General features: G+C 38.8%; 1 protein-coding gene across 1 annotated transcript; it reads right to left on the bottom strand.

The window, feature by feature from the left end:
• Positions 1 to 2,700: 2,700 nt before the first annotated feature.
• Positions 2,701 to 6,415, bottom strand: LOC109402346 (CUB and peptidase domain-containing protein 1). Its single transcript, XM_029857443.2, has 7 exons — positions 6,250 to 6,415; positions 6,090 to 6,184; positions 5,911 to 6,023; positions 5,438 to 5,852; positions 3,887 to 4,070; positions 3,239 to 3,819; positions 2,701 to 3,178 (listed from the first exon to the last, which is right to left on the bottom strand). The coding sequence occupies exons 1-7, from the start codon at positions 6,377 to 6,379 to the stop codon at positions 2,993 to 2,995; spliced, it is 1,704 nt and encodes a 567-aa protein (XP_029713303.2). The 5' UTR covers positions 6,380 to 6,415; the 3' UTR covers positions 2,701 to 2,992.
• Between the last annotated feature and the right edge of the window lie 18,919 nt (positions 6,416 to 25,334).

Here is a 25,334-nt window from a genome sequence, read left to right as displayed (position 1 = left end):
CCTTACTTGTTAAAAAGTCTTACCGCATTTAGTATTCCTGCATTTGATGTTTGCGTTTTGCATGCATACAGCAATATTTGCAAAAAGTTTGCCTTATGGCTAGTTCCCACTTTGGACGTACTGTGCAAAACGATAAGACAAGTACTTGAGCAGTTCGTAACTGGCAAGTAAGCAAAAAAGTGTAACGCTCGTAACGACTCACGTGCAAATCAAATGGAGCTGTCACTTTTCCACGCGGAAAAATAGTCCGTGCTATTATTCCGCAAGGAATCTACCCGTACTAGATCATACCTGCGAAAAAAGGAAGAATTTTACTTGAGCGCTCTACTTGGGAACAGGAAACTTAGCTTTAACAAGAACAGCATCAGTTCATCATATACCTATGTCAGATATATCTGTCAATAATAAAATAGCGATTGTTGACATTCGGGACACCTAACAATGCACCGACAAGCTTGAATCCGGGACTGTCAGGGTTATCTGGTCACTTGACAGTATGAGGTATTGATATATAAGTCAAGCTCTGGATGGATATGTTATTCGATGTTTTAACAAACGACAACCGCCATAATTTTCACACAATAAATACACTGGAACCTCTTTTTATGCACATGGCTGGGACTGCATAAATTAAAAATGTGCATAAATTAAATGAGGCATAAAAAGAGGGAAATTTATGCATAAATTAAGTTTGGGCTTTAATTGGAGTAGTGTGCGGTAGTTCGGCAGCAGCAAAGTTTCGCGCGCTGGCTTTGCTAGATTTTTGCGATTTTTTTTTCTCTTCTCTCTGCGGGGCTCCGACGACGGGACGAGTGTGCGCGAGCCGTGGTTCGAGTCGGTTCCGAATTTTTCGCTTCCCATCGGCCCCAAAAAGGGGATTCCAAGGGGCTTCAGGGGCGTTTTAAGGGGTTGTTACGGGGGATTTGAGGAGCCTTACAAGGGTGTTCTGTCAAGATTTTTTGGTATTTTTATGGGATTACGGAGAATTCTGGGGTATTTCAATAGTATTAAGTGGATTTCAGGGGCGTTCCAAGGGGGTTTAGGGGCAATTCAAGGGATCTCAGGAGACTTTAAAGGGCGTTGCATGAGGTTTGAGGGGCGATTTAAGGTATTTCAGAGTCTGCTCTGAAACTTCCTGAAATGCCTCAAAAATCCCCCTTGAACCCCCCGGGGACCCCATGTAACGCACCTGAAAGGCTTCGAAACCCCTGAGAACTTCTCCGTAACGCTTCCGTAACGCCTCTGAATCCCTGAAAATGCTCTGAAACGTCTTGAAATGCCTCAAAAATCCCTTTTAAATCCTCTACATGGGGTCATGTAACGCACCTGAGACCAGGGCCCTACATTTTCAATTTCAATTGAAATTTTCAGACGAAGTTTGTAAACAATGTTTTCATTCGTCAATGTAAACAAGGCGCCGTCGTCGTCGCTCAGCCCGACTGTCATCGTCACCGATGAACCGACGGTGCTGCGCCGTCGCAGATGCCACTTTGTTTTGCACTCACAAGCTCACGCACACTCGTTCGGCATCGAATGAATTTCTCTGTTATAACTCAATTAATGAGTGTAACATCCGGCAAATCTGTGTAATGTTAATGTATGCTATGCATATTTTACTGAAATAGTCTATTACCCATTTAAAAACTAATCAAACATACATTTTAGACAATTTGAAAATTTCAATTGAATCCCAGTCGGTGTGAAAATGAGCCGCCACCCGTCGTTGCGTCGAAGAAAGTGACAAGAAGGGCGGATGAAGCGAAGCGCATGCATGTTGTTATGAATGTTCCCGTCGTCGGCGTTCGTCCGATGCTGATGGGCGCTCGCTTTCAGCGTCATGTTTTGGTTTCGACGATGTAGGCCCCTGCCTGAGACGCTTCGAACCCCTCGGAAACTTCTCCGTAACGCTTCCGTAACACCTCTGAATCCCACTGAAGAGGCTCTGAAAGGTCCTGAAATGCCTTCAAAATCACCCTTAGACTCCATGGGACACCATGTAACGCACTTGAGGGGCTCCAAACCCCCTGAAAACTCCTCCGTAACGCATTCGCCTCTCTCTCTTCTTGGCGTAACGTCCTCACTGGGACAAAGCCTGCTTCTCAGCTCAGCAGTGTTCTATGAGCACTTCCACAGTTATTAACTAAGAGCTCTATGCCCAAGGAAGTCAAGTAAATTTCCTTTACGAAAAGATCCTGGACCGACCGGGAATCGAACCCGTCACCCTCAGCATGGTCATGCTGAATACCCGTGCGTTTACCGCCTCGGCTATATGGGCCCTATAACGCTTTCGTAACGCCTCTTAATTCCGCATAAAATGCTCTGAAACGTCTTGAAATGCCTCCAAAATCCCCCTTAAACCCCATCGGACCCCATGTAACGCACGTAAGAGGCTCCGAACCCCACGAAAACTCCTCGTAACGCTTAAGTAACGCCTCTGCATCCCAAGAAAAATGCTCTAAAACGTCTTGAAATGCCTCCAAAATCCCCCTTAAACCCCTTCGGACCCCATGTAACGCACCTGAGAGGCTCCGAACACCCCGAAAACTCCTCCGTAATGTTTTTGTAACGCCTCCGCATCACGCCGAAAATGATCTGAAACATCTTGAAATGTCTAAAAAAATCCTCCTAAACCAAAACCCCTAAAAACGTCTCCGTAACGGCTCTGAAACCAGCCTAAAATGCTCTGAAACTCCTGAAATGACTCCGAAATCCCCTCAAGACCCACTCGAAGCCCATGTAACGCACATGAGACCTTCGGAAACACCCAAACATGAATATGTATCCTTCCTTTGGGTGACCGTTGCAATAGTTCCTGTCATTATTAAATATTCTTATGCACAATATTGGTTCTGAGTAGCTTTCCCTCTTTTTATGCAGGGCATAAAAAAGGTGCATAAATTAAAAGTGCATAAAAAACATGCATAAAAAGAGGTATTAGTGTATATAAAAAAAAAACTTTGATTCAAATTTAATTTACATTGTTTATTTCTATTCATTGAAAAATCAATCGCTCACTGGTATGGTCTAGGACAACACTTTCAATCCAATCGATGTATTCCTTTACTTTTACTACAATCACATCTTCTCCGCAACTTTCACTTAACTTGGACACTACTCCTAAGAGATATGGCACATTTTTTGAGGATTCTCTTCCTGAAACAGGGCCTCCGTAGTCCATCTGCAATACGAAAAAATGTTATATCAACTGTCCTCAAACAAGCATCAGTTCCAAACATACGTTACACACAGTAGGTATGAAATCGACAGAATTATTGAAGCAGTAAAAACTGTTTGATGAAAATTCGGGATTTACACATTGGATATCTTTTTCATACTCATACATTTCGATAGTGTAGCGTTCAAAGTCATCTTTTTTAAATGATTCTTTGTTTGCGTATCGAGTTCCGAATGCAGAGACACTTTGATGCCAGATATTTAATTCTTCGAGATCTTTTTTCGAAAGACATGCTGGCAGAACATCCGTGTTGGGATCGATAAATTTTGACAGTTTTAGTAATGCGATGTCATGCACCGGCTTATCAGCCCTATATCGCGGGTGTAAAATGATCTCATCAATGTCTACAGTTTCACCGGTAGTTTCTACTATGATACTGCGTGGTTTAATGGGTTTCAACTGCACGCAGGATGCTGATGTCACAGCAAATCTATAATCTATTATTGTAGCTCCACACTCGAAAGCATTAAAATTGGTAGAGTCCCATAACAGTCCGACACGGAAAATGGGTCCAGGATATAAAGGTCTATGTATATTTGTGTCGACAGTTTTCCTACCAAGACAGGTTGATGTTCTTGTGCATGCTAAAAATATTTATATATATGAATAAATAAACATTAAATTGAATTAAATATATTCTAAATACCTTACCTACGTAGTCAATTGGGTGTTGCAGTTCTTGTTCAATCCACTCTTGATAGGACGCTACCCTAGTGTATACGCCAAGTGATCCTTTGGAACAGGGCGTACCATATGACACTACTCCAACAATAAGAGGTATAACAGATCCATCAATATCTATTCGTTCAATCTGAATTGGACCACCTGAGTCACCCTGAAAATCATAAAAATTGTAATTAGCGTATATTATACAAAGTCTACCAAGAATTTCCAGTACTTTTTAATCCATGTGGTAACTTTACTATAATTTACTGATTTCTGATTGCCCCTACACAAAGCAAAACTTAAACATAGCTTGACCAATGACCATTCCCAAATTTCATATCAAATACCACATTTCATATACAGGGGATGGCCAAAATGTTTGGGATAGCCAACTTTTTTTTCTCCCACAAAAAAATTTAACATGCTGTAACTTTTCATAGAGTGCATAAAAAGATCTCAAATTTTGACTGTTTGTCTACCTATTATATGTGCATCATTGGTACAAATTTGGGCTCGATTGATTAATGTATCGCAAAGTTAGAACCGTTCGGGTAAAACACTATTTTTTAGATAACTTATTTTTGAGCTGTCATATCTTGGAAACCAGTAAACCGAATTGAATGAAATTTTGAACGTAAACTAACAATATGTATATGCTTCACCAACAATTCAAACATACGTACTTTTTAAACTTTGAAAAAAGTTATCATGGATTGACACTTTTTGGATTTTTCTCGAAAAAATGTAATTTGTTTACATCAATGTCAATAAATTTTAGTGTTGATATCCAAAGATTTTCCACTTCTGTTCTCAAGTTATCTTTAATCAGATATATTAGAGCCTATTTAGATTGAAGAAAGAACACATTTAGTAATTTTTGTGTGGTATTGTAAATTTGACTTATTTTCCTCTATATGGGTAAAAATTTCAACCCGCTATAACTTAATTCGCCGTGAGAAAATATTACATTTTATAACGTTGTATTAAGTATCAATATATTGTTGATAAACGTTAAAAATTTCATTCAATTCGGTTCACTGGTTTCCGAGATATGACAGTTCAAAAATGAGTTGTCTAAAAAATGGTGTTTTACCCGAACTGTTCTAACTTTGCGATACATTAATCAATCGAGCCCAAATTTGTACCAATGATGCACATGTAATAGGTTGACAAACAGTCAAAATTTGATATTTTTTGATGCACTCTATGAAAAGTTACAGCATGTTGATTTTTTTTTTGTGGGAGAAAAAAAGTTGCCTATCCCAAACATTTTGGCCATCCCCTGTATTAGGTGGTGCTCCGCCTGCTACAGAGAATGTGCCTAGCACCTCAATTTTTGCCATTCTGCGCATTCGGATTTCAAAACATCGTATAGATGTTTTTTACTGATCGTTCCAGTAATACTATTTATTTACGTCTAATGAACTGACTAAAACATTTTTGTTTTCTCGACGTTTTGTCAAATTCATAAACGAATCCATTAACCACCTATAATATTCTTGAAATACAACTTCATGGACTATAACTAATACGTACCTCACAAGTATCCGCATGATCACTTCCAGCGCAAAACTGGCCATCGACGAAACCATTTGGCTGTTGACGCTTACTGACTGGAACTCGCTCAGAACAACTTTCTTTATCGACCGCTGATAATGTGACTTTCTGTAGCGTTGGACTAAGATTTTCGCCATAACCTGTCGCGCCAAATCCGATAACCTGCATTTCTGCCTGAGGTACATCTTTACCCAACCAAATACATGCAAAGCAAGTGGCAGAATTGATAATTGCTTCTGTTTCTAGTTCGATGAGTGCAATATCAAAATATTTCCTGCTCGGTCGGTACTCTGGATGTTTTCTGAAACTTCGAATGCCAATCTGTTGTGCCGTTGCATCGTCCACTGCTTCAGCTAAGTTAATGTCACCTAAACGAACAGTATCTGGTTCGTAACTAGAAGTACCCAAAGTTAAATATGTGAAATTTGTGTTATAGTAGGATTTTTATATACCCTTCCCTATTTACAGAGCAATGGGCAGCTGTCAGAATAAACTTTGATGATATCAATGCCCCGCCACACAAATATTGAATGTTTCCGTTTGCAGTAGTCCATCCAATGGCTACCTAAAATTCAAAAAGTGTTACTCTTTGTCTTTTCGATCCATACTAATAAATATCCAACAAACATACCATATGCTTGAACTCTCCTTTAAATGCTGGTTTTCCTTCGAATACATGGAGAAATACATACTTGTAAGGATCTGGATAAAATCTTCCTGGGCAATCTAAAACGGAATAGATACTTTTATTACTAGTTTTTTTTCTAAACATAATGATCTCCAGCTTCTACCATCCAACGTTTTCCTGTAATAGTAATCCCATGGTTGTGTATCAGTGAAGTATTTATTTGATTGACCTTTCACCGAAAACAACGGCGCAAAAACGCCACAGATTACGACGATCCTCGCCAACGCAGCCATCACGTCAGAACGGGTTGGTGGCAGTTGCCAAACTACTTCAAGTTTGTCAAATTTGTGAGCTCATCCGATCCGGTAAAACAAAGTAGATGTGTTAAAATATGCGTTTATTATAACAGATATACAGAAACTGGTTTTAAATTATTAGGTTCTTGGAATAAAACCTGTTGCAAAAATACGGAATATAAGATTTTGATTCCAGCAATGACAAGACGAATTTCTCTGGAAAATTCTAAAGTACCGTAAACCGGGGTCAAATTGATCAGCGGGGTGAAATTGATCAGTCGGGTACTACATTGTAATTTCATACTAGGAGCTCTTAAGCGTCGTAATGATCTTAAACTTTTTACGTCATCTGATTCGTAGACGTCTAGAGATGAGTGTAGACTTTTAATGTTTTAGAAAAAAGTTAGTTTTGCCTTATTTTTTCAAGGAATTTGCAATGTATTTCTCATTTAGCTGAAATCATGGCTGCTAAACATGAAATGAACATGAAATTGTTATAAAAAGTTCATTTTATGAAGAAATAGTCATTTATTGTAATAGAAATCACTTATTTCAAATGAAATTGCCTACCTTTAGGCGTTTAAGGGGAAATTTCGAAATTTAATTTAGCATTTAAAGTATTAAATTCACAGGTTGTAAGATTTTAAACGCGTTATTCGGTTTTAGAAGAGCAAAATTAAGCGGAGAAGGAAATTTTCATTCCCAACCGATGCTTAATTGTATACTGATCAATTTCGCTCCAAAGTGGCATTTCCAATATTTTGATATTTGAAGTTATTTAACTTAAAGTTTAAATTTGTTGAACAAAATTCTGTCACATGGTTCCATGGAGATCCACTGGGTACTGGTTTTACAGAAATTCTTTTGGCAATATTTGAACAGGCACTGATGTTATCCGCAAAAGTTGTTTTAAAGTGATCAATTTGACCCCGGATTACGGTACTGAATCTTTTACCATCGGTATCCATATTTAATTCAGATTCGTGCATATAGTTTATAAAATAACACCAAAGTCATGGACTTCTATCAACGACTACAATTTTTCATGTAATTACGTACTGATTCTGATATGCTTTACCAAATTCAAAAAACCGTCGGACAAAAATGCATTTTTCGGCATTCATCGTTCAATAAATTTTGCTCCTTTGATTGAAAAACTCCTTTGATCACTGGAATGTCATCTTTGGTAATGCATGTACAAATTCTGAAAACACATATTTGGAGTTTGTTAATTTTCCTTAAAACTACAAGTGTATGAAAATTGACCCATTCTCACCCCTTCGAGGGAGTGAAAATCGGTCAAGGGAGCCGAATTTGTTCCGCATTGACAACAAAGCAAGTTAATAAAGTTCTGGGCAAGCTTGATACTACTTAGCAATAATTATGTGATGGATATGAGTTTGAGATTCTTAAAAGTATCAATCTACTTAAAAGTGTGATTCATCGAGCCTTAAAAGTGGCGTTTTAAAAATGACTTCTTTTCAAGCTTTTCTCGATGATTTATGAAAAAATAACTAATTGCTTTGGAAATCTAATTTATTGATTATATGTTTGATTTATTGCTGGCAACTACGAGCATTATATCATTAAATTTTTGATTCGATATTCGTAATATTTGATGAGATATTTCAGATAATGTTGTGTCCCAATCTCGCCATTCTGAACCATTGTCACCCTCAACAAAGGAACATAGAACATCTTCTTCTTCTTCTTGGCGTAACGTCCTCACTGGGACAAAGCCTGCTTCTCAGCTTAGTGTTCTATGAGCACTTCCACAGTTATTAACTGAGAGCTTCCTCTGCCAATGACCATTTTGCATGTGTATATCGTGTGGCAGGCACGAAGATACTCTATGCCCAAGGAAGTCAAGGAAATTTCCTTTACGAAAAGATCCTGGACCGACCGGGAATCGAACCCGTCACCCTCAGCATGGTCATGCTGAATACCCGTGCGTTTACCGCCTCGACTATATGGGCCCTATGGAACATAGAACAGTTTCAGCTGAAAATCATGTTATTATTTTTTTGCCTTTCTCGTACACCAAGGTGTACCGAAAGGCTATATGTTCACTCCAAAAACGAAAATTTGATAGAGCCCCCGGAGGGGTCAAGTGTTATATACCAATCGACTCAGCTCGACGAGTTGAGATGATGTCTGTGTGTGTGTATGTGTACAAATAAAGTCACCTCATTTTTAAATAGTAAATATGAACCGATTTCAACAACCAATGGTTCATTCGACGCGGCATCTAGTCCCATTGTTTCCTATTGAAAATGATTCAGATCAGTCCAGCCGTTTCGGAGTTATGGCCATTTAGGTGTTCCAGACCGGTACCCCAGGAAGGAGCCAGATATGAAAGTGCAACAAACCCATGCATGCGACCCATCAAACCACGGCATTTTCGATTATCTGATGAATGGGAAGTAGGAAAATAGTCTCATACTATATTTGATCGGGTTGTGTTCCGGAACCGGTTCCAGGTGTCCCATAGGAAGTGACCAATTAAAAAAGTGAACCAAACCTATGCATGTGACACACCAAATAGCGGCTTTGTCAATGACCAGATGAACGGTAAACAGGAAAATAGTTTCAGACCATATCTGAACCGGTAGTGTTCCAGAACCGGTTCCGCATGTCCCGCTGGAAGTGGCCAATTATAAAAGTGAACCAAACCCAGGCATGCGACACATCAAATAGCGGCTTTTTAGATTATCAGATGAACGGTAAGCAGGAAAATAGTTTCATCACAGACAAACAGACGTAACACTCTTCAAAACGGCTTGGCACATGCATTTAACGGTCAATTTAAATTTCATTTGATTTGCGCGATCGTTCCACCAGATGCGCTAGTGTTCGATCGCTTTGACGTTTGGCAATGTACACGTTGCTGAATGATGCAAACGAAATTTACAGGCAATTTGTGTAGTAGTGTGCGTGTCAGCAAAACGTCAAATCGAAATCCATCATGGCCGACAGAGTCACGCGCGGTTCTACCAACAGGTGGCAGTGTGCTCATGAAAATGACACCGGGCAAAAGTTTTTGATGAATTTCTTCTAAGAGTTACGTCTGTTTATCTGTGGTTTCATACCGTATCTAAACCGGCTGTGTTCCGGAACCGGTTCCAGGTGTCCCATCGGAAGTGGCCAATTAAAAAAGTGAACCAAACCTATTGCGTTGCTTTGACTCGATAAACTAGGAGCAGGAGAATGCACGCTCCCAATTTTTCAAATCAACAATGCTTTGTTTTGCGCCTATCATTTCGTGAGAATACTGCATCATTGATTCAAATCATTCCTACTGGGAGGGCTAGCCTTAAGAGCTAACAAACATACCAAGTAGGCCTAGCAACGGCTCATATTCTATAGCGAGCTCACAAAGAGTTGCCGCGACCGAAAAAGTTTGCCGTCAATGAATGATAGTCTGTCGGAAATAGCGGTCGTAATTGAATTTTGGGTTCCATTCATAAGTGTTGTAAAGATGTCTTAATTTCTTATCATTTTCAGAATTTGTACATTACAGCCAGAGACTGAACATTGGAGCAAGGCTTGAAGAGATTGTAGTGAACGAATTCTCCAAGACACAAAATGCGCGCACAATCCGCGCATCAACCCATCACTCTAAAAGCTACTCACAAGACTGCCGAAGTGCATCCGAACTAGCAAGTCGGAACCTCGCGCTCGATACCAATCCAATCTTTCTTCTTGTTTCCAACAACGCTCTCCATTCTCGCATGCCTTTTCATTCACACACAGATCAGACGAATCAGACGAATACTGGATGGATTCTGCATCGCTGAGCCTGTCACGTGAACTGATAAAGCAAAGGGTCACAGGCGTCACTGCTCGAATGTACACGCTCAACAAATACCACTTATTTTGTCCAAATATTATAATCGTAATCTCATTCACCAATCTTATTCACCACAGAGATGTCACGTGTGGTGTCAGAATCCGCGCAATCCTAGATCGCTTTCATCAACGGTGTTCATTTCCTGATTCGGCGTAGTTGTAATGAAGCCTCCACATTAACAGCATAAGCATGTTTCTCATTTGAATCATTTTTACAATAAACCATTTTGTTTGCCCTGCGACTGCATATTTGAAGCATAAACTTTGAAGCGATACAAAAACGATAATAGAACGCTTCCGGCTATAGCTGCGTTACATAACTGATTAACTTATATCATGAAGCATTTCATGAATTTCCGAATATTCTGCAGTACATTTCAATCAGACATTAGGTTTTATCTGACGACTTCCAACACCAAACGTATTCATATTGTTCTATCTAGTTGGGTCTAATTCCATATTGATCTTTTACGGAACATAGCCTAAGCCCTACAAATCACTACAGCAGCACATTGCTAGACGTATGTTGAAACGTACTGCTGGACCCTGATAAAAACTAAACGCTCCAGATAGGCCCAAGCAGCTCGTCTAAGCCACGGCCGCTTCCGGGGTGGACACACAAACCCGCATTTTGTCTCCCGGGTACCAGAGAATAGCAGAGTAGTAGGGGGTGTTTTCAAATGGTGAGGAACCTAGACATTATGCTTAGCTTCTGTTTTGCTGTGAGTGATCTGGCCTCACCGATGAAGCTGCGATCCGCAGTCTATGAATGGACTTCAGTTTGGCCTACAGTGACCTTTTCCCAAGGGCGTAGGGTTGTTTTATGGGAAGTATGGTTACAACTACCTACGCGTTCACTTAAACTCAAATGATTTGAATCAATGATGCATTATTTTCAATCAAGTGAGCACAGGAGCAATAAATTGCGAATATTTGAATTGATCGCAAAGAAATATGTTTTTCAAAGCATTTTTTTTAACTCACGCTCGCAATGATTATCTTTGAAGACTGCATGCGACACACCAAATAGCGGCTTTATCAATAATCAGATGAACGGTAAACAGGAAAATAGTTTCAGACCATATCTGAACCGGTAGTGCTCCGGAACCGGTTCCGCATGTCCCGCTGGAAGTGGCCAATTAAAAAAAGTGAACCAAACCCAGGCATGTGACACATCAAATAGCGGCTTTTCGATAACCAGATGAACGGTAAGTAGGAAAATATTTTCATACCGTATCTGAACTGGTTGTGTTCCGGAACCGGTTCCAGGTGTCCCATCGGAAGTGATCAGTTTAAAAACTGAACCAAACCTATGCATGCGACACATCAAATTACGGCTTTATCAATAACCAGATGAACGGTAAACAGGAAAATAGTTTAAGACCAAGTCTGAATCGCTTATATATTAAACTGACGAAGTTAAAGGGATGCATCCAGCTAAATGTGTTCGATGATGACCGAAGAATAGTAGGTGGAAACGCGTCACACTAAACAAGCTCTTTCCGATATTTGACACCAATAATTACCAATCAATCCACAAATAACATATTTGAACAGGTTGTGTTCCGGAACCGGTGTTAGGTGTCCCGTCGGAAGTGGCCAATTAAAAAAAGTGAACCAAACCCATGCATGCGAAATATCAAATCATCCAAAATGTTCGATAACGAGATAAACGGGCAGCAAGAATAGAGTCTCTGACGACACCTAAGATAGCAGTAATGTTGCAGAATCAGGATTGGATGCATCGCTGAAATTACGAAGGTGAACAAAATCGATGCAAGCGATAAATATATACGTAAAGGAACAAAATCTTGATAAAAATTTAAGCGATCTTGTCAAATCAAACCATTTTAGATTCCTGAGAACAGTAGGATGGATCAACGTTGTATGGAAAAATTCAAATTTTATAGCATCAATTCCCTTTTGCGTCTAAAACTACTGCGCATAATTTTGATGCAGCTGGTTGAGCCCTCGCGCTCTGTAACACAGTTGAAATTTGAACGGGTTTTATTATGGGAAATTTCACTTGCTTGCAATTTTTTTGCCAAATTTAATATGAATCGTATAACCAATGATAATAATTATTTAGGCTTAGGTGTGCAAATTTTTTTTTTGCCGAAATGTCTTGATAATGATCGGCATCCAGTGCTAGTGAAGGTGGTCAAGCAGTCAACTGAGAGGTTTGATATTTTTCAGCTCTGCCTATACGTTTACATAACGTCGGCATCTGAGCCAGCATTAAGTTTTCAAATTCGATTATGGCTTTGATAAATTCTTGCTTTTCTGAATAAGGCTGACACAAATTCCGATTGTCTTATAAGTCAAGAGGGGTCCCCTCTTGGAAAATTTTGGTCGGAATTCAACATTTTCAGGAAGGGCACAAATAAATAACCCAATAAAATTTCAAATTTTGAGGTAAATTCGAGTCTTCCAGAAAATTTCTTAACAAATCCGATGATTTAAGCGGTTTTGCTTAATTGTTTGGGTATTTTTTCATCAAATACATTTATTTCACGAGTCAACAAGCACTGTGACCAAAGAAGAAAATTAGATTTGTTCCGTTCTAGTCCTCAGTTCTCAGGATTCAGGAACACTTCGGCTTACGGCGACGGAAAAATCTCGAATACATATTCGACGAGAAAGGCACTATCACCACTAGGTGGATTAATCTGGGTTTTTAATAAGATCCTTACTAATTATAATGGTCCATGTAAAGGCGTGGGGACCCAGCATCCCGAGCAGGAACGAATATCTTAATCAAATCTCAAATCGAACAATTTTTGCTGTCATAGCTTGATGTGATTTTGATGTGTTATTCAAAAATTCAAAGAATATAGCGCCAATAACTCAAAGTGATATAATATCAGTTTTTGTTCATGTTGAAATATCTGAAAATGTCTACATAAGGCGCTGTCCATGAACTACGTAGACTTTTTTTTCGGCTATCTTAGATCCCCCCTCCTCCCACCCCCCTCGTAGACTTCTGTTCATACACAATTTTCGAAATTTGTATGGAGCTTAACCCGTAACGTGGGTAGATCACCTTGGAATGGTGCGTAACGGTGTAAGATCTACCATATAAGGATGGGTCTTGCTATTTCCCAGCCTGGTTTATTTAAATGCAGGAACATTCTAGGATCAAGATTTAGTGTACCTTTTTACACTATTTATTTATTTATTTATTTATTTATTGGTTATCTCTATTTTTTTCCACTGCTAATATACGGTTTGTTTCATAGGGATGGAGGTAAATTTAACCTACATATAAATAACAATTTACAAAAATATAACAGTGGAGAACGTATCACAATTTAATACTATTTTTTTATTTCAGATTTACAAGCAGGCAATCAGCGATTAAAACTGCGAAGTATCTCTTTCTTTAGAAAGGTAAAGATTACCGTACAATTCGTTGACATATAGACCACGTTTTCCGCGTCTAATTATTCGTACCGAGTTTCATAACTTCGGTTTTTTTTCTCGATAGAGATAAAGATTTTTTCTCGATATAAATATGTACAACGGTTTTATTATTCGCAATCTTATTAACACGGGAACGCGAAAAAAAGTAATACAAGAGCATAGGTGAAACTCAAAAGCAACGATTTTAGTTGTTTAGTTGTCCAGTTTTCTCGTAAAGCTACGGCGTGGGTTTCAGTTTTTCAGCATTGGCAGTAACACTGAACGGAATTGCATACAGTATATTTTCTGACTGAGAAACGATAAGCTTAAAACGTGCGTTATTACGAGCTGATCCGACATAAGCGTGGTTTAAAAATTATTCATACCCGGTATATAATCAAACTTAATAAAGCAACATACAAGCAAATTATTGTATTCTTCCGACAGCTGGCTTACGGAAGACTAAACCGTATCAAGGGTTGCACAGTTGACATCACTTACCAATGTGAATCCAGATCTATGTAACTTTCTATACCTTCCCACTAACAAACTTCCTTCCTGTGACAACCGTGGGGATGCGGAGGTACACACGGTCTCTAGTAGCAACGGATGTCACACTAACATTCCTTCCCTTCCCCGATGACCGTTAGGACGTGGCCGGTGCCGGTACTGACACTATAAAGTTTTGAACCTTCAAAATTGCACATTGAGGATGGAAACCTACACCCAGGCCTAATCCTTTTGGTTCCCTGTGCAATGTTGACTGTTCTGGTCAGTAACGAGGTAGCAACTACGAATTGTACGCTCATCTCATGCTCATGCTCATGCTCTATTTGTTCAGTAAACTCGTGTTTCTGTTGTGTGCATGTATGTCAGAGCAATCAAACGTTGTAAGTGCAACTTGTTTAGCCCCCTCACTTTACTATATTCCTTCAGGAGTTCCTCATAAATTTCTCCAGGAACCTTTCGAAAAATGCTGCAGGAGTTCCTCGGGAAATCCTCCGGGAGTTCCTCAGAAATTCCTCCGGTAGTTCCTCAGGAATTCTTTCGGGAGTTCCCCGAGGAATCCTCGGGAGTCCTCCAAGGATTTCTCCAGGAGTTCCCTGAAAGCTCCTTCAGATTATTTTCCTAGGATTTATTCCAAAAATGTCCCAGGTATGCCTCCAGGATTTCCACCAGCAAATCCTTTAGCAATTCCTCCAGGGATTCCTTCAAGAATGCCTTCATGGTTTCATTCAGGAATTCAATCAGGAATTTATCCAAAAATTCTTCCAGAACTCCTTCAGGAATTTCTCCAACAGCTAATCCAAGAATTTCTTCAGGAATTCTTCAAGGGATTCTTTCAAAAAATCCTCCAGGAATTCCTTCAGAGTTTCCTCCACCAGTTATTCCTGTGATTACTACAGGAATTTCTCCACGAAATTTCTCCAGGTAATTTCTTCAGAAATTCCTCCAGAACTTCCTCCAGGAGTACCTCCAGGACTTTCTCCAGGAATAACTACTTCATCTAGAAATTCATCAAGGGATTCCTTCTAAAATTTCTCCACGGTGTCCTCTAGAAATTCTTCCAGGGATTTCCCCTAGGAATTCCTCCATGAGTTCATTCCGGAATTCTTCCAGCAATTCAGGGGTTCTTCTAGGCATTCTTCACAGAAATTTCTCCTGAAATTCATCAAGGGATTCTTTTTGGAACTCTTGCAGAAATTGTCCAAGGGATTCCACCACGAACCCTGGATTTCCAGGGATGCCTGGAGATTCCTCCAGCATTCAAACCAAGAATTCAATCAAGGCAAGGCCATGCTCAAAGGGGGGGGGGGGTCTTTACGGCGCAAATTTTTCGAGCAGACGAGTTGAAGTTCACCGTGCGGCAATTTTCATTCACTTGTCTACATATTTATATTCAGCTGCTCGATACTCGTTTGTCAACTGAATGAAAGTCAATGAATATTTGTAAACATCTTACAAAGTGTTAAATTTCTGGTAAAATATTAACGTTTCGATTACATTTAAAGGTGCTTTACACAGATCTTTTCCCATTTGATTGAAGCGAAATGTTTTTGGAAGAAATCGTAGCCATAAACGTAGGTAATTATGAAGATGTTTCTCGATCGGTTTCATATTCAATGACTACGATGCTGGGTCATTAGGCCAAATGGTCATCAGGACGAATTGAAAGTTAGCCGTTGTTTTTACCTTTTCCAACCATTTTTCCAAAAACTATTTTAGCAATGATACTAGAAAGAACAGCCTATATTTAAAAGAAGGAAAAACTCATGGGTAAAATATCAGTAGATTCAGCATCAATAAAGTATCTTCGTGCCTGTCACACGATACACACATGCAAAATGGTAATTTGCAGAGGAAGCTCTAAGTTAATAACTGCTGAGAAACAGGCTTTGTCTCAGTGGGGACGTAACGGCAAGAAGAAGACCCAATGACCATTCGGCCTAATGACCTTCGGCCAAATGGCCTGACACCAATGACTACGAACTGACTGACTGTGTGAAGAGGGAGAGCGAAAATGAATTAGTTTTGAATATTCAGTGCAGAATCATTCAAATTCGTGCTGTTTTTAGTCAATGACTATGAAAATTTTGCACCTTAGTGTTAACCGAACCAAAGGTTAAATTCATCCATACATTGTTTTTCGATAGCATGCTTCTAAACTGAGATAATTGCAAGTGAATGTAAATCTTTGCAAATAAATGGTCGCACCCTTGCTTCAAAGTTTTCTCCAGGGATTCCTCCAAGAATTCCTCCAAGGATTCCTCTAGGGAATCCACCAGGAATACCTCCAGTAATTCCTATAGGGATTCCTCCAAGAATTTTGCAACGAATACAACCAGAAATTCCTTTAGGAATTCCATCTCTAATTCGTTCAGAAATTCCTTCAGGGACTTCTCAAGAAATTTATCAAAGGATTCCTCCAAGGCTTCCGCTTGGAATAGGGGTAGGCGGGGCAATATGGACACCCGGGGCAGAATGGACACCTTCAATATTTTGAAATATGCGAACTTTTTTGAACTTTTAATGAATAGAGAATATAGTCCATTTGTCTAAAACGAAGTTTCAGGAAAGAAACATTCGAAATTAAAATTACACTTGATTTTACACGAAAAAGTTGCGTCCTCCGTTTTTTGTGCATGGAAATTATAATTTTCACACCATCTAAAATAAGATTTAGTGATTAATTTATTGCAGGTCGATTATAACCAGATATTTCTAGAACACATGCAAGTAGTTTTGCTGTATCTACATGCTTAACATGTTTATATTGATGATGATTAACCTGGGCTTGTTAGGGGAATATCTGTAAATAAAAAGAAAATCGGGTTAAGTACGGTTCCTTTGAATTCCACTAAGAATTTGCATCCTTTGACAGATACGTATTTCGACCTCAACTGTAAGGTCGTCTTCAGTGTCTTGTACTTGAGTCGAGTCAAGTACAAGACACTGAAGACGACCTTACAGTTGAGGTCGAAATACGTATCTGTCAAAGGATGCAAATTCTTAGTGGAATTCAAAGGAACCGTACTTAACCCGATTTTCTTTTTATTTATGTTTATATTTTTTTCTTTATTACATCAAAAATCAAGTTTGGAAATATTTTCTGCTGTCGGGGCAAAATGGAAACTCACCTTTTTGAAAGAAGCGGCAAGGGAAAAATATAACCTAAATCACAAACCAACCGAATTCTTCGATTTCAGTATATTTTAGGTTAAATGTTCAGTATAGTAGACATAGGGTGAAACAAATTGGTCAAAAAACGACAGCAGTGGAAAATAGTTGTTCTAGGCACAGCTGTACATGCCGACAAAAACGAAGCTTTATCCAAAACAGCCTGAATTAACTGAACAAAAATGAACTACTTCGGCGTATTATTCATCCACAATACTTGTTTTGTAATGAAATGACTTTATGGGTGTAAATAACACTAGTTTACAGCATTTTTGAACTCGGTAAGCTGATGATCATTTTTGGTGTAGAATCATGCCCTGAGTTCGAAAACGCGAAAGAAAAAAATTACAGTAGAGCGGAAATTTTTTCGACTTTCCATACAAGGTTGATGATTTGAAATCGATTTTTGTTCTATTTTTAAGCGAAGTCGCTCACTTCAAACATCTCATTCTCCGTAATCAATGCTCCGATTGAGCTGAAATTTTTACTGTAACTCGCCTACATATGATATGGCAAATAAACGTCGAGAAAGAATTTTTAAGTAGGTATTTTCTTATTGAAAAAAATACATTTCTTCAAAAAAATTTGGGAATTTTGCTAAAATTTTAGAAGATCGTCCCTAAAACTCGCCGATATCTTAAATTTCATCAATCTGACGCAAAACCTGTATTCAGATGATCGAATGGTATTGTATTCAGCTTTTAATTTATGGAAAAAGATTTATAAATGGTTAAACAAAACGCAATATATTTGAATTTTAGTAAATTACATATATTGAAAAGTTGCAAAACTCGATATTGAGCTAAATTTCAAAAACTGTTCTACTTTAAATTTTTTGAAGGTCGGTTTCGAAATCAGCACTAAATTGTGCTTCAAAAATTTTGGTCGTTGACAGAAGTTCACGACTTTCGTTTCTTTTTGTAAACTTGTGTAATGTACGAAATTCGTAAAAGTCTCATGGTGTTCATATTGCCCCATGGGGGTGTCCATTCTGCCCCGTATGCTAGAAGATGATCATGAAAAACTAACATTTTTCAAAACATTTTTTGAAGTGGATAAATAATTTTTCTTCGTGAGCATTCTTATGCAATAGATGCTAAATAGACTTTAAAAGGATACATGTATCAAAAAACTAAACTTTTTTGATATCTTGCCAGGTAAAGTTGGCAAAAACCTTTGGGTGTCCATATTGCCCCGCCTACCCCTACTTCATAGAACTCCTTCAGACTTCCTTCAGAAATCATTCGCGGAATTCCTTTAGAAATAACTGCAGGAATTCTTCCAAAAAGAACTGAAGAAATTCCTGCAGGAACTGCTGTATGAATTACTACAGGAATACCTCCAAAAATTCCTCCTGGAATTCCTCCAGGAAATACTCCAGAAATTCCTACACGAATTGTTCCAGGAACTCTTTCAAAATTTTTTTTCAGGAATTACTCTAGGGAATCCTACAGGAATTATTCCATTAATCCCTGGATGAATTCTTGGTTGTATCTTAGAGGAATCTCTGGAGGCATCCCTGGAAGTGTTCGTGGTGGAATCCCTTGGACAATTCCTGGAAGAATTCAAAAGGGAATCCTTTAAGGCATTTCAGGATGAATCCTTGTGGAATTGCTGGAGGAACTCTGGGATGAATTTGTGGAGGAATCGCAGAAAAGTTTCTGGAGGAATTTCTGAAGGAATCCCTTGATGAATACCTACAGGGGGTAGCCAAAATGTTTGGGATTGGCAACTTTTTATTCTCTCACAAAAAAAAATCAACAAGTTGCAACTCTTCATAGAGTACATCAAAAAAATTCAAATTTTGACTATTTGTCAACGGCAGCCTATTTATTGCACCCATAAACAAACAGAAACGCTCCATAGAAAATCAAAAAGCGCTCCATAGACAAAAAACATATGTTCCATGAAAATGTACAATGTTACCCATAAATAATTGAAAACGTCCCATACTTTATAGAAAATGTACCGGTAAAACATAAAATTTTCTCATTAAAAGTGCAATTTTGTACCAATAAATAATACTGAAATGCTCCATACTAAAACACAAATGCTCCATAATAAAATGCAAATGCTCCATGGAAAATTAATATTGTACCCATAGTAAATTGAATATTGCTCCATAGAAAAATTAAATTGCTCCATAAAAAGTTAAAATTGCACCATAGAAAATAGATAAATGCTCAATAAGTATTATCAAATTGCACCATACAAAATATGAATTGCTCCCTGAAAAATTGAAAATTCTCCATAGATAGCATATTGTCGTAATTTAAATTCGGCAGTGGTGAACTGCTTTACGTAGCACTACTTTAGTGGTGCAGATGTTTAAAGTTATGGAGAATTTTCAATTTTTTATGGAGCAAATCATATTTTATATGGTGCGTTTGTTGATACTTATGGAGCATTAATCTATTTTCTATGGTGCAATTTCAATTTTTCTATGGAGCAATATTCAATTTACTATGGGTACAATTTTAATTTTCTATGGAGCATTTGCATTTTATTATGGAGCATGTGTGTTTTAGTATGGAGCATTTCAGTAGTATTTATTGGTACAAAATTGCACTTTTAATGAGAAAATTTTATGTTTCACCGATACATTTTCTATAAAGTATGGAACGTTTTCAATTATGTATGGGTAACATTGCACATTTTCATGGAACATATGTTCATTCTTTAGGGAGCGTTTTTTTGATTTTCTATGGAGCATTTGTAATTTGTTATGGTCGCAATAACATTTTGCCATTTGTCAACCTATTATATGTGCATCATTGGTACAAATTTGAGCTTGATTGATTAATCTTTCGCGAAGCTAAAACTGTTCTTCTAAAACACTACTTTTTAGACAACTAAATTTTGAACTGTCATATCTCGGAAACCTGGTTCACAATTGAATAAAAATTTTAACGTTTATCAACAATGTATTGATTCTTGACACAACGTTATAACAAATAATATTTTCTCACGATGAATAAAGTTATACCGATTTGACGTTTTCACCCATATAGAGGAAAATGAGTCAAATTTACAATACCACACAAAAAACACTAATGGTGATACGCACCAACGCGTATTAGCCGCGATTTAATCTGGGATTTACCAAATCCGAGATTAAATTTAATACCCCGTTCGGTAAGCACCAAAGAGCTTCAAGAGAGGATTTAACAAAGAAAGCACGCAGCCATTTTCTCTCTCGTGATTGTCCAGCTCGCGGAAATGTCAATTCAGTTAGCTTCAGCATTCAATCAGGTGGTGTTTATTTACTCTTTTTTTTCGTGCAAAAAAATGTTTCTATTGCGTGATGGCCTATGATTGGTGGGCAGTTATTTCGCGATGAGCGTTGGATGCACAACGCAATCGTAATTTACCCAACGAGGATAAGTGGATACTATCACACGCCCCACCGCTGTCAGTTTTCCAGATCAAACAGAAAGCGCCGCAGAACCCGCCCGGCGGCTGTGTGCGCAACACATTTCACCCGGGATTCCTCGAGAAGCTCTTTCCCAGATTTTTTTTTCCATTGCTTCGGTGGATCACGCCAGAAATCTCTACACAAAATTCATTCCAAAATTCCTCCTCCGAGAGTGTGAGGGAGTGTTCAACCTAGAGGAAGCGAAGGATTTCCTCTTTATTGCCGTCGAGCAGATACAGAATTTCCGTACCTCAAAAACTCTCACGACAATAACCATCAAGGTCAGTGGCCTCCTCCAAAAGGGACTGGCTACCCGAAGAGCTTCACTGATTGTTCCCTGATGGGTTAATCCTCCTCCAAAAGGGACTGGTTACCCGAAGAGATCCACTCTGTGGCTAGTTCTAAAACAAAATTCTCCTCCAAAAGGGACTGGTTACCCGAAGAGAATTAGGTGGTTTCGGATATTTCAAAACAAAGAGTCTGACTTGACTCGCACTAGAATCTACCGCGAATGCTTTATTCATGAAACGGGGTCCCCTTATATACCCTCGTCCAGACCTCTCCAGACATTTTCGCACCCTCTTTTTAACATGTTTTTTTCCTGATCCTGTGGAAAACTATTCCATTTGTATATGTGCCGTCCAGAAAGTAGGCTCATCCTTTTTACATCATTAATTAGCCATGATCGATCGAGATTCTAACTTGCATACATATAATCTTGCTATAAACCTTCCAAGCAAATCTTGCTTACAATTAATTTAGCCGAATTGAGAATCTTTTCAGCAATTAAGCCTCTGCAATAGATTAGAGTTTTCCTGGATTAACTCTTGGTGGTGAGCATGGATAGTTGCATACAATTGTAATCCTAGCGGTGCTTGTCTGGTTTAATAGGGTTTCACAATATTGCTTAATCATAGTGCTTATGTATAAGTGGCAAGTCTTTATCTGAGTGCGCAATATCAAATACGATCGCATAATTCATCTCACGCATGCGTATTACCGGAGATGCCTATATACATGAGTCGATCTAATTTCTGTACTACCACACATCTAGAATTCTTGCATCATATGGATCATGAATGAACCTGAATAAGAAAACGCGTAATAAAGATCATGATTGATTCTGAATATGAAAACGTTTTCATTCAATACAACTTGATCATTCATTCCCTATAATATTCTAAATGTATGCGATCTGCGTATCATGCGCTTAATAATTGACATTGACATTGATCTTGCGCTAGAGTTCCATTGCCAAGCATAACCGTAGTAGCATCAGGGAAGTGGAAAGCAAATGATTTGTTTATAAATATGTGCTCTGGACTAATCGTTTACTACGCGCGGTTTGTCCGCGCTGGATCACGTGTTTATCCAAAACACGTGATAACGTTTGGTGGAACGTTGTCTCGTTTCCAATCGATTCAGATTGATTTTTGCACATTGGAATTTACACCGGTCTACATGAATTTGTGACCAACGCGATTCATCAAACGTTATTTTTACAATTATTATGTTCCTTATTATTATAAATCATTATAATAGGAATATTTGTGTGGCACTTCTCTTGCCATTACTATAATCAAGTGAAGAGTAAGCGTTGAATACATTGTGCTTACAATAGATAAATGAGACTTTGACCAAACCATCGACGTGGCGACAGAGAGATTACAAAACTTGCCTTTAAATATTTTTGTGAAATTTCAACAAAAGTGCCTCTCAAGTACATATTGCTTCAGGATTTTCTTTGGAAGTACGTAGCTCGAAACGTTCATCCAAGATTATTTTCTTTAATTAGTTCAAGGATTCCTCAAATCAAAATTTCTGTAAGGTTTCTGTAGCAGGAACGCCTGTGGGTCAAAATTTCCGTTGAAATTACTTCAAAAAATCCTCACGGAAGTACTAACACACATTCCTACGAGAACGCCTCCGGAAATTCATCCACGAAATTCTCCTGGCATTCATAACCCAAGCAACACGACTTGTTGCTAATCCAGTAACAGCAACCTTAGTACAATTTATTCACTGTCCGTATTACGGACGACAGAACACAATTGCTTCTTCTTTGAAACCCAAAAAGCGCAGATTCTGAATTCTTATGCAACATAAACGAGGAGGAATGATAAAAAAGTTGGGAAAAGATTTTGTCCAGACTCGAACCATGGACACCAAGAGTATTATCTACTCACCTTACATACTACACCAAACGCTCTGTGAGAGAATCGATGCTCAACACACCATAAAAGCTACTGAAGTTACTTGTTACTTTATTGCACCTTCTTAGTCACAAGTTAGAGAACTGTCAAAATGAAAAGACGCTCAAGTTTTCTGTAACGCATTTGGAACCTAATCTGAACAAACAAACCAGAGTTAGATGTTTCAGGCATGTTACATAACACATTTAATGTAAGCTGTCTGTATTATCACTTGCGAGCAATATGTAAGCTCCGCCTCCACAGATCGATGTCAAACACGTGGTAATTTGTGATTTCTATGAAACAAAGCCGCAACTTTACGGATTTCGGAGTTTAAATGCAACTCGACTAACAAGATGGAAGTTTCGTGTGCTTCTAGTGCAACTCATTTAGACCAAAGCATAGAAAGCCACAATCTGCATGATGTTGCAGGTGCTGCTTGAGAAAGGAATTTCTCAAAAAAATCCTCCAATAATCCTTCCGCGAATTATTCCAAAAATGCTACTGTAATTTTTTTGCCTTCTCGTCTTCGAACTCAGGGCATGATTCTACACCAAAAACGATCATCAGCTTACCGAGTTCAAAAATGCTGTAAACTAGTGTAGTTGGTGGTAACCTGTTCCAATTCACCACACCTCGTACGAACAGTGAATTTCCGCAGCATGCTGTATTATTGGCTGGAATAATCAGGTTCTGCAATCGAAGACCCCTGCACTGTATGAGTCTTCCATATAATGTTGCTGGGGTTCGTGTTATCTGCAGACTTCTCAGAAAAACGCAGCAACGATGTGCGTAGAAGGCTTCGAAAGGACATCTAATGAGATTCCGTTGTAGGTGACTAATATGATCATAGTGATTTAGTCCGTAGACATAACGTACACAGCAGTTGAGCGCCACACGGAGTCTATTAAAAGAGTTTGCACTGGGACGTACATGTAAAATGTCTCCGAACATAAAATGCGGCAAAATTAAAGACTTGAATAGCTTCAACTTGGTATCAGGTGGGGCGGCGGAGGTACAGCAGTATAACGTTCGAAGACTGGCATAGATCTTTCCACACTATTGGTCAATCAACCTGTCCCACTGTAAATCACTTTGGAAAATGTAACCTAGGTTGCTAGCTTTTTCTGACCAATCGATGCTCTGACCATCCATCACGATTCTTGGGACGGATGAAGTTATTACTTCAGCATTTCGACCTCGGCTAGTAATGAATAGTGCCTTGCTCTTGGCAGGATTTACTTGAAGGTTGTTGCGTCGCGACCAATCAGCAACACGTTCAAGGTTGCAACCATTCATTTGCAAAGATTTACATTCATTTGCTATTATCTCAGTTCAGAAACATGCTATCGAAAAACAATGTATGGATGAATTTAACCTTGTAGTTTTATCTGAAAGTTTGCCGAATAACATTGGGGTCGCACACGCATTCCAAAGTCGTGAGCGAGCTGTGAAGGCAACTTTCCACAGCGTGAATGAAATTTACATTCACCGCGTGGAGAGTTGCCTTCACAGCTCGCTCACGACTTTGGTATACGTTTGCGACCCCAATGTTATTCGGCAAACTTTCAGATAAAATTACAAGGTTAAATTCATCCATATATTGTTTTTCGATGGCATGCTTCTGAGCTGAGATAATAGCAAATGAATGTAAATCTTTTCAAATGAATGGTCACAACCTTGAACACGTTCGAGAACTGCATTCACCATCCTCACGTGGTCATAGGCACAAGGACCTAGCCGGCCAATGTAAAGTTCGACATCATCAGCGTATACTTGGATGGAGCAGTACTGTAAAACCGTTGGTAGGTCATTTATATGACAACTGAGAAGTAGAGGACCAAGAACTGATCCTTGATGCACACCAGATGAAACTACAGCGCTAATAGAGTGACGTTCGCTGCAGAAGACCGTCTGCCTCCTACCAGACAAGTATGACTCCATAAGACTCACTGCGCTATTGGAGAACCCAAACTGCGATTCCAATTTGTCCAATAGTTTTCCATGTGGGATAGTATCAAAAGCTTTGGAGAAGTCCAACAGTAACAATATACCAGAGCCTTTTTTGTCGACAATGTTCCCAAGGTCGTCGTATACTCTCAGAACAGCGGTTTTGATACTCTGCCCTCTACGAAAGCCAGCCTGAAAATCCGACAACAGATTATTTGCATCAATAAAACAGGTCATTTGTTGTTTTAGTAGCTTTTCAAAAGCCTTCGACAAAGCCTTTTTTCTTCAAAGGCAGAATCTTAGCATGTTTACAGCAATCCGGAAACGCAGATGTTCGTATAAACGTGTTAAACAAATGCGTTGTGTGGTGCACAATCAGTGGTAAAATGATTTTAACGAATTTAATCGGCAACCCGTCTAAGCCAACTGCATTTGATCTAATATCCCAGATAGCATTGACAACTTC

The sequence above is a fragment of the Aedes albopictus genome, chromosome 2 (genome assembly GCF_035046485.1).
Source record: "Aedes albopictus strain Foshan chromosome 2, AalbF5, whole genome shotgun sequence".
Taxonomy (NCBI): domain Eukaryota; kingdom Metazoa; phylum Arthropoda; class Insecta; order Diptera; family Culicidae; genus Aedes; species Aedes albopictus.
The sequence above is the reverse complement of the archived record's forward strand: the minus strand, read 5'-3'. Positions and strand labels throughout refer to the sequence as shown.

Bases quoted from the DNA above. Each gene is read 5' to 3' on its own strand.
- LOC109402346 (XM_029857443.2), bottom strand. From the start codon at position 6,379: ATGGCTGCGTTGGCGAGGATCGTCGTAATCTGTGGCGTTTTTGCGCCG. The intron at 6,024-6,089 runs GTATGTTTGTTG...TTTGAATTTTAG, and splicing joins AAGGAGAGTTCAAGCATATG to GTAGCCATTGGATGGACTAC. The intron at 3,179-3,238 runs GTATGTTTGGAA...TTCGTATTGCAG, and splicing joins TCATACCTACTGTGTGTAAC to ATGGACTACGGAGGCCCTGT.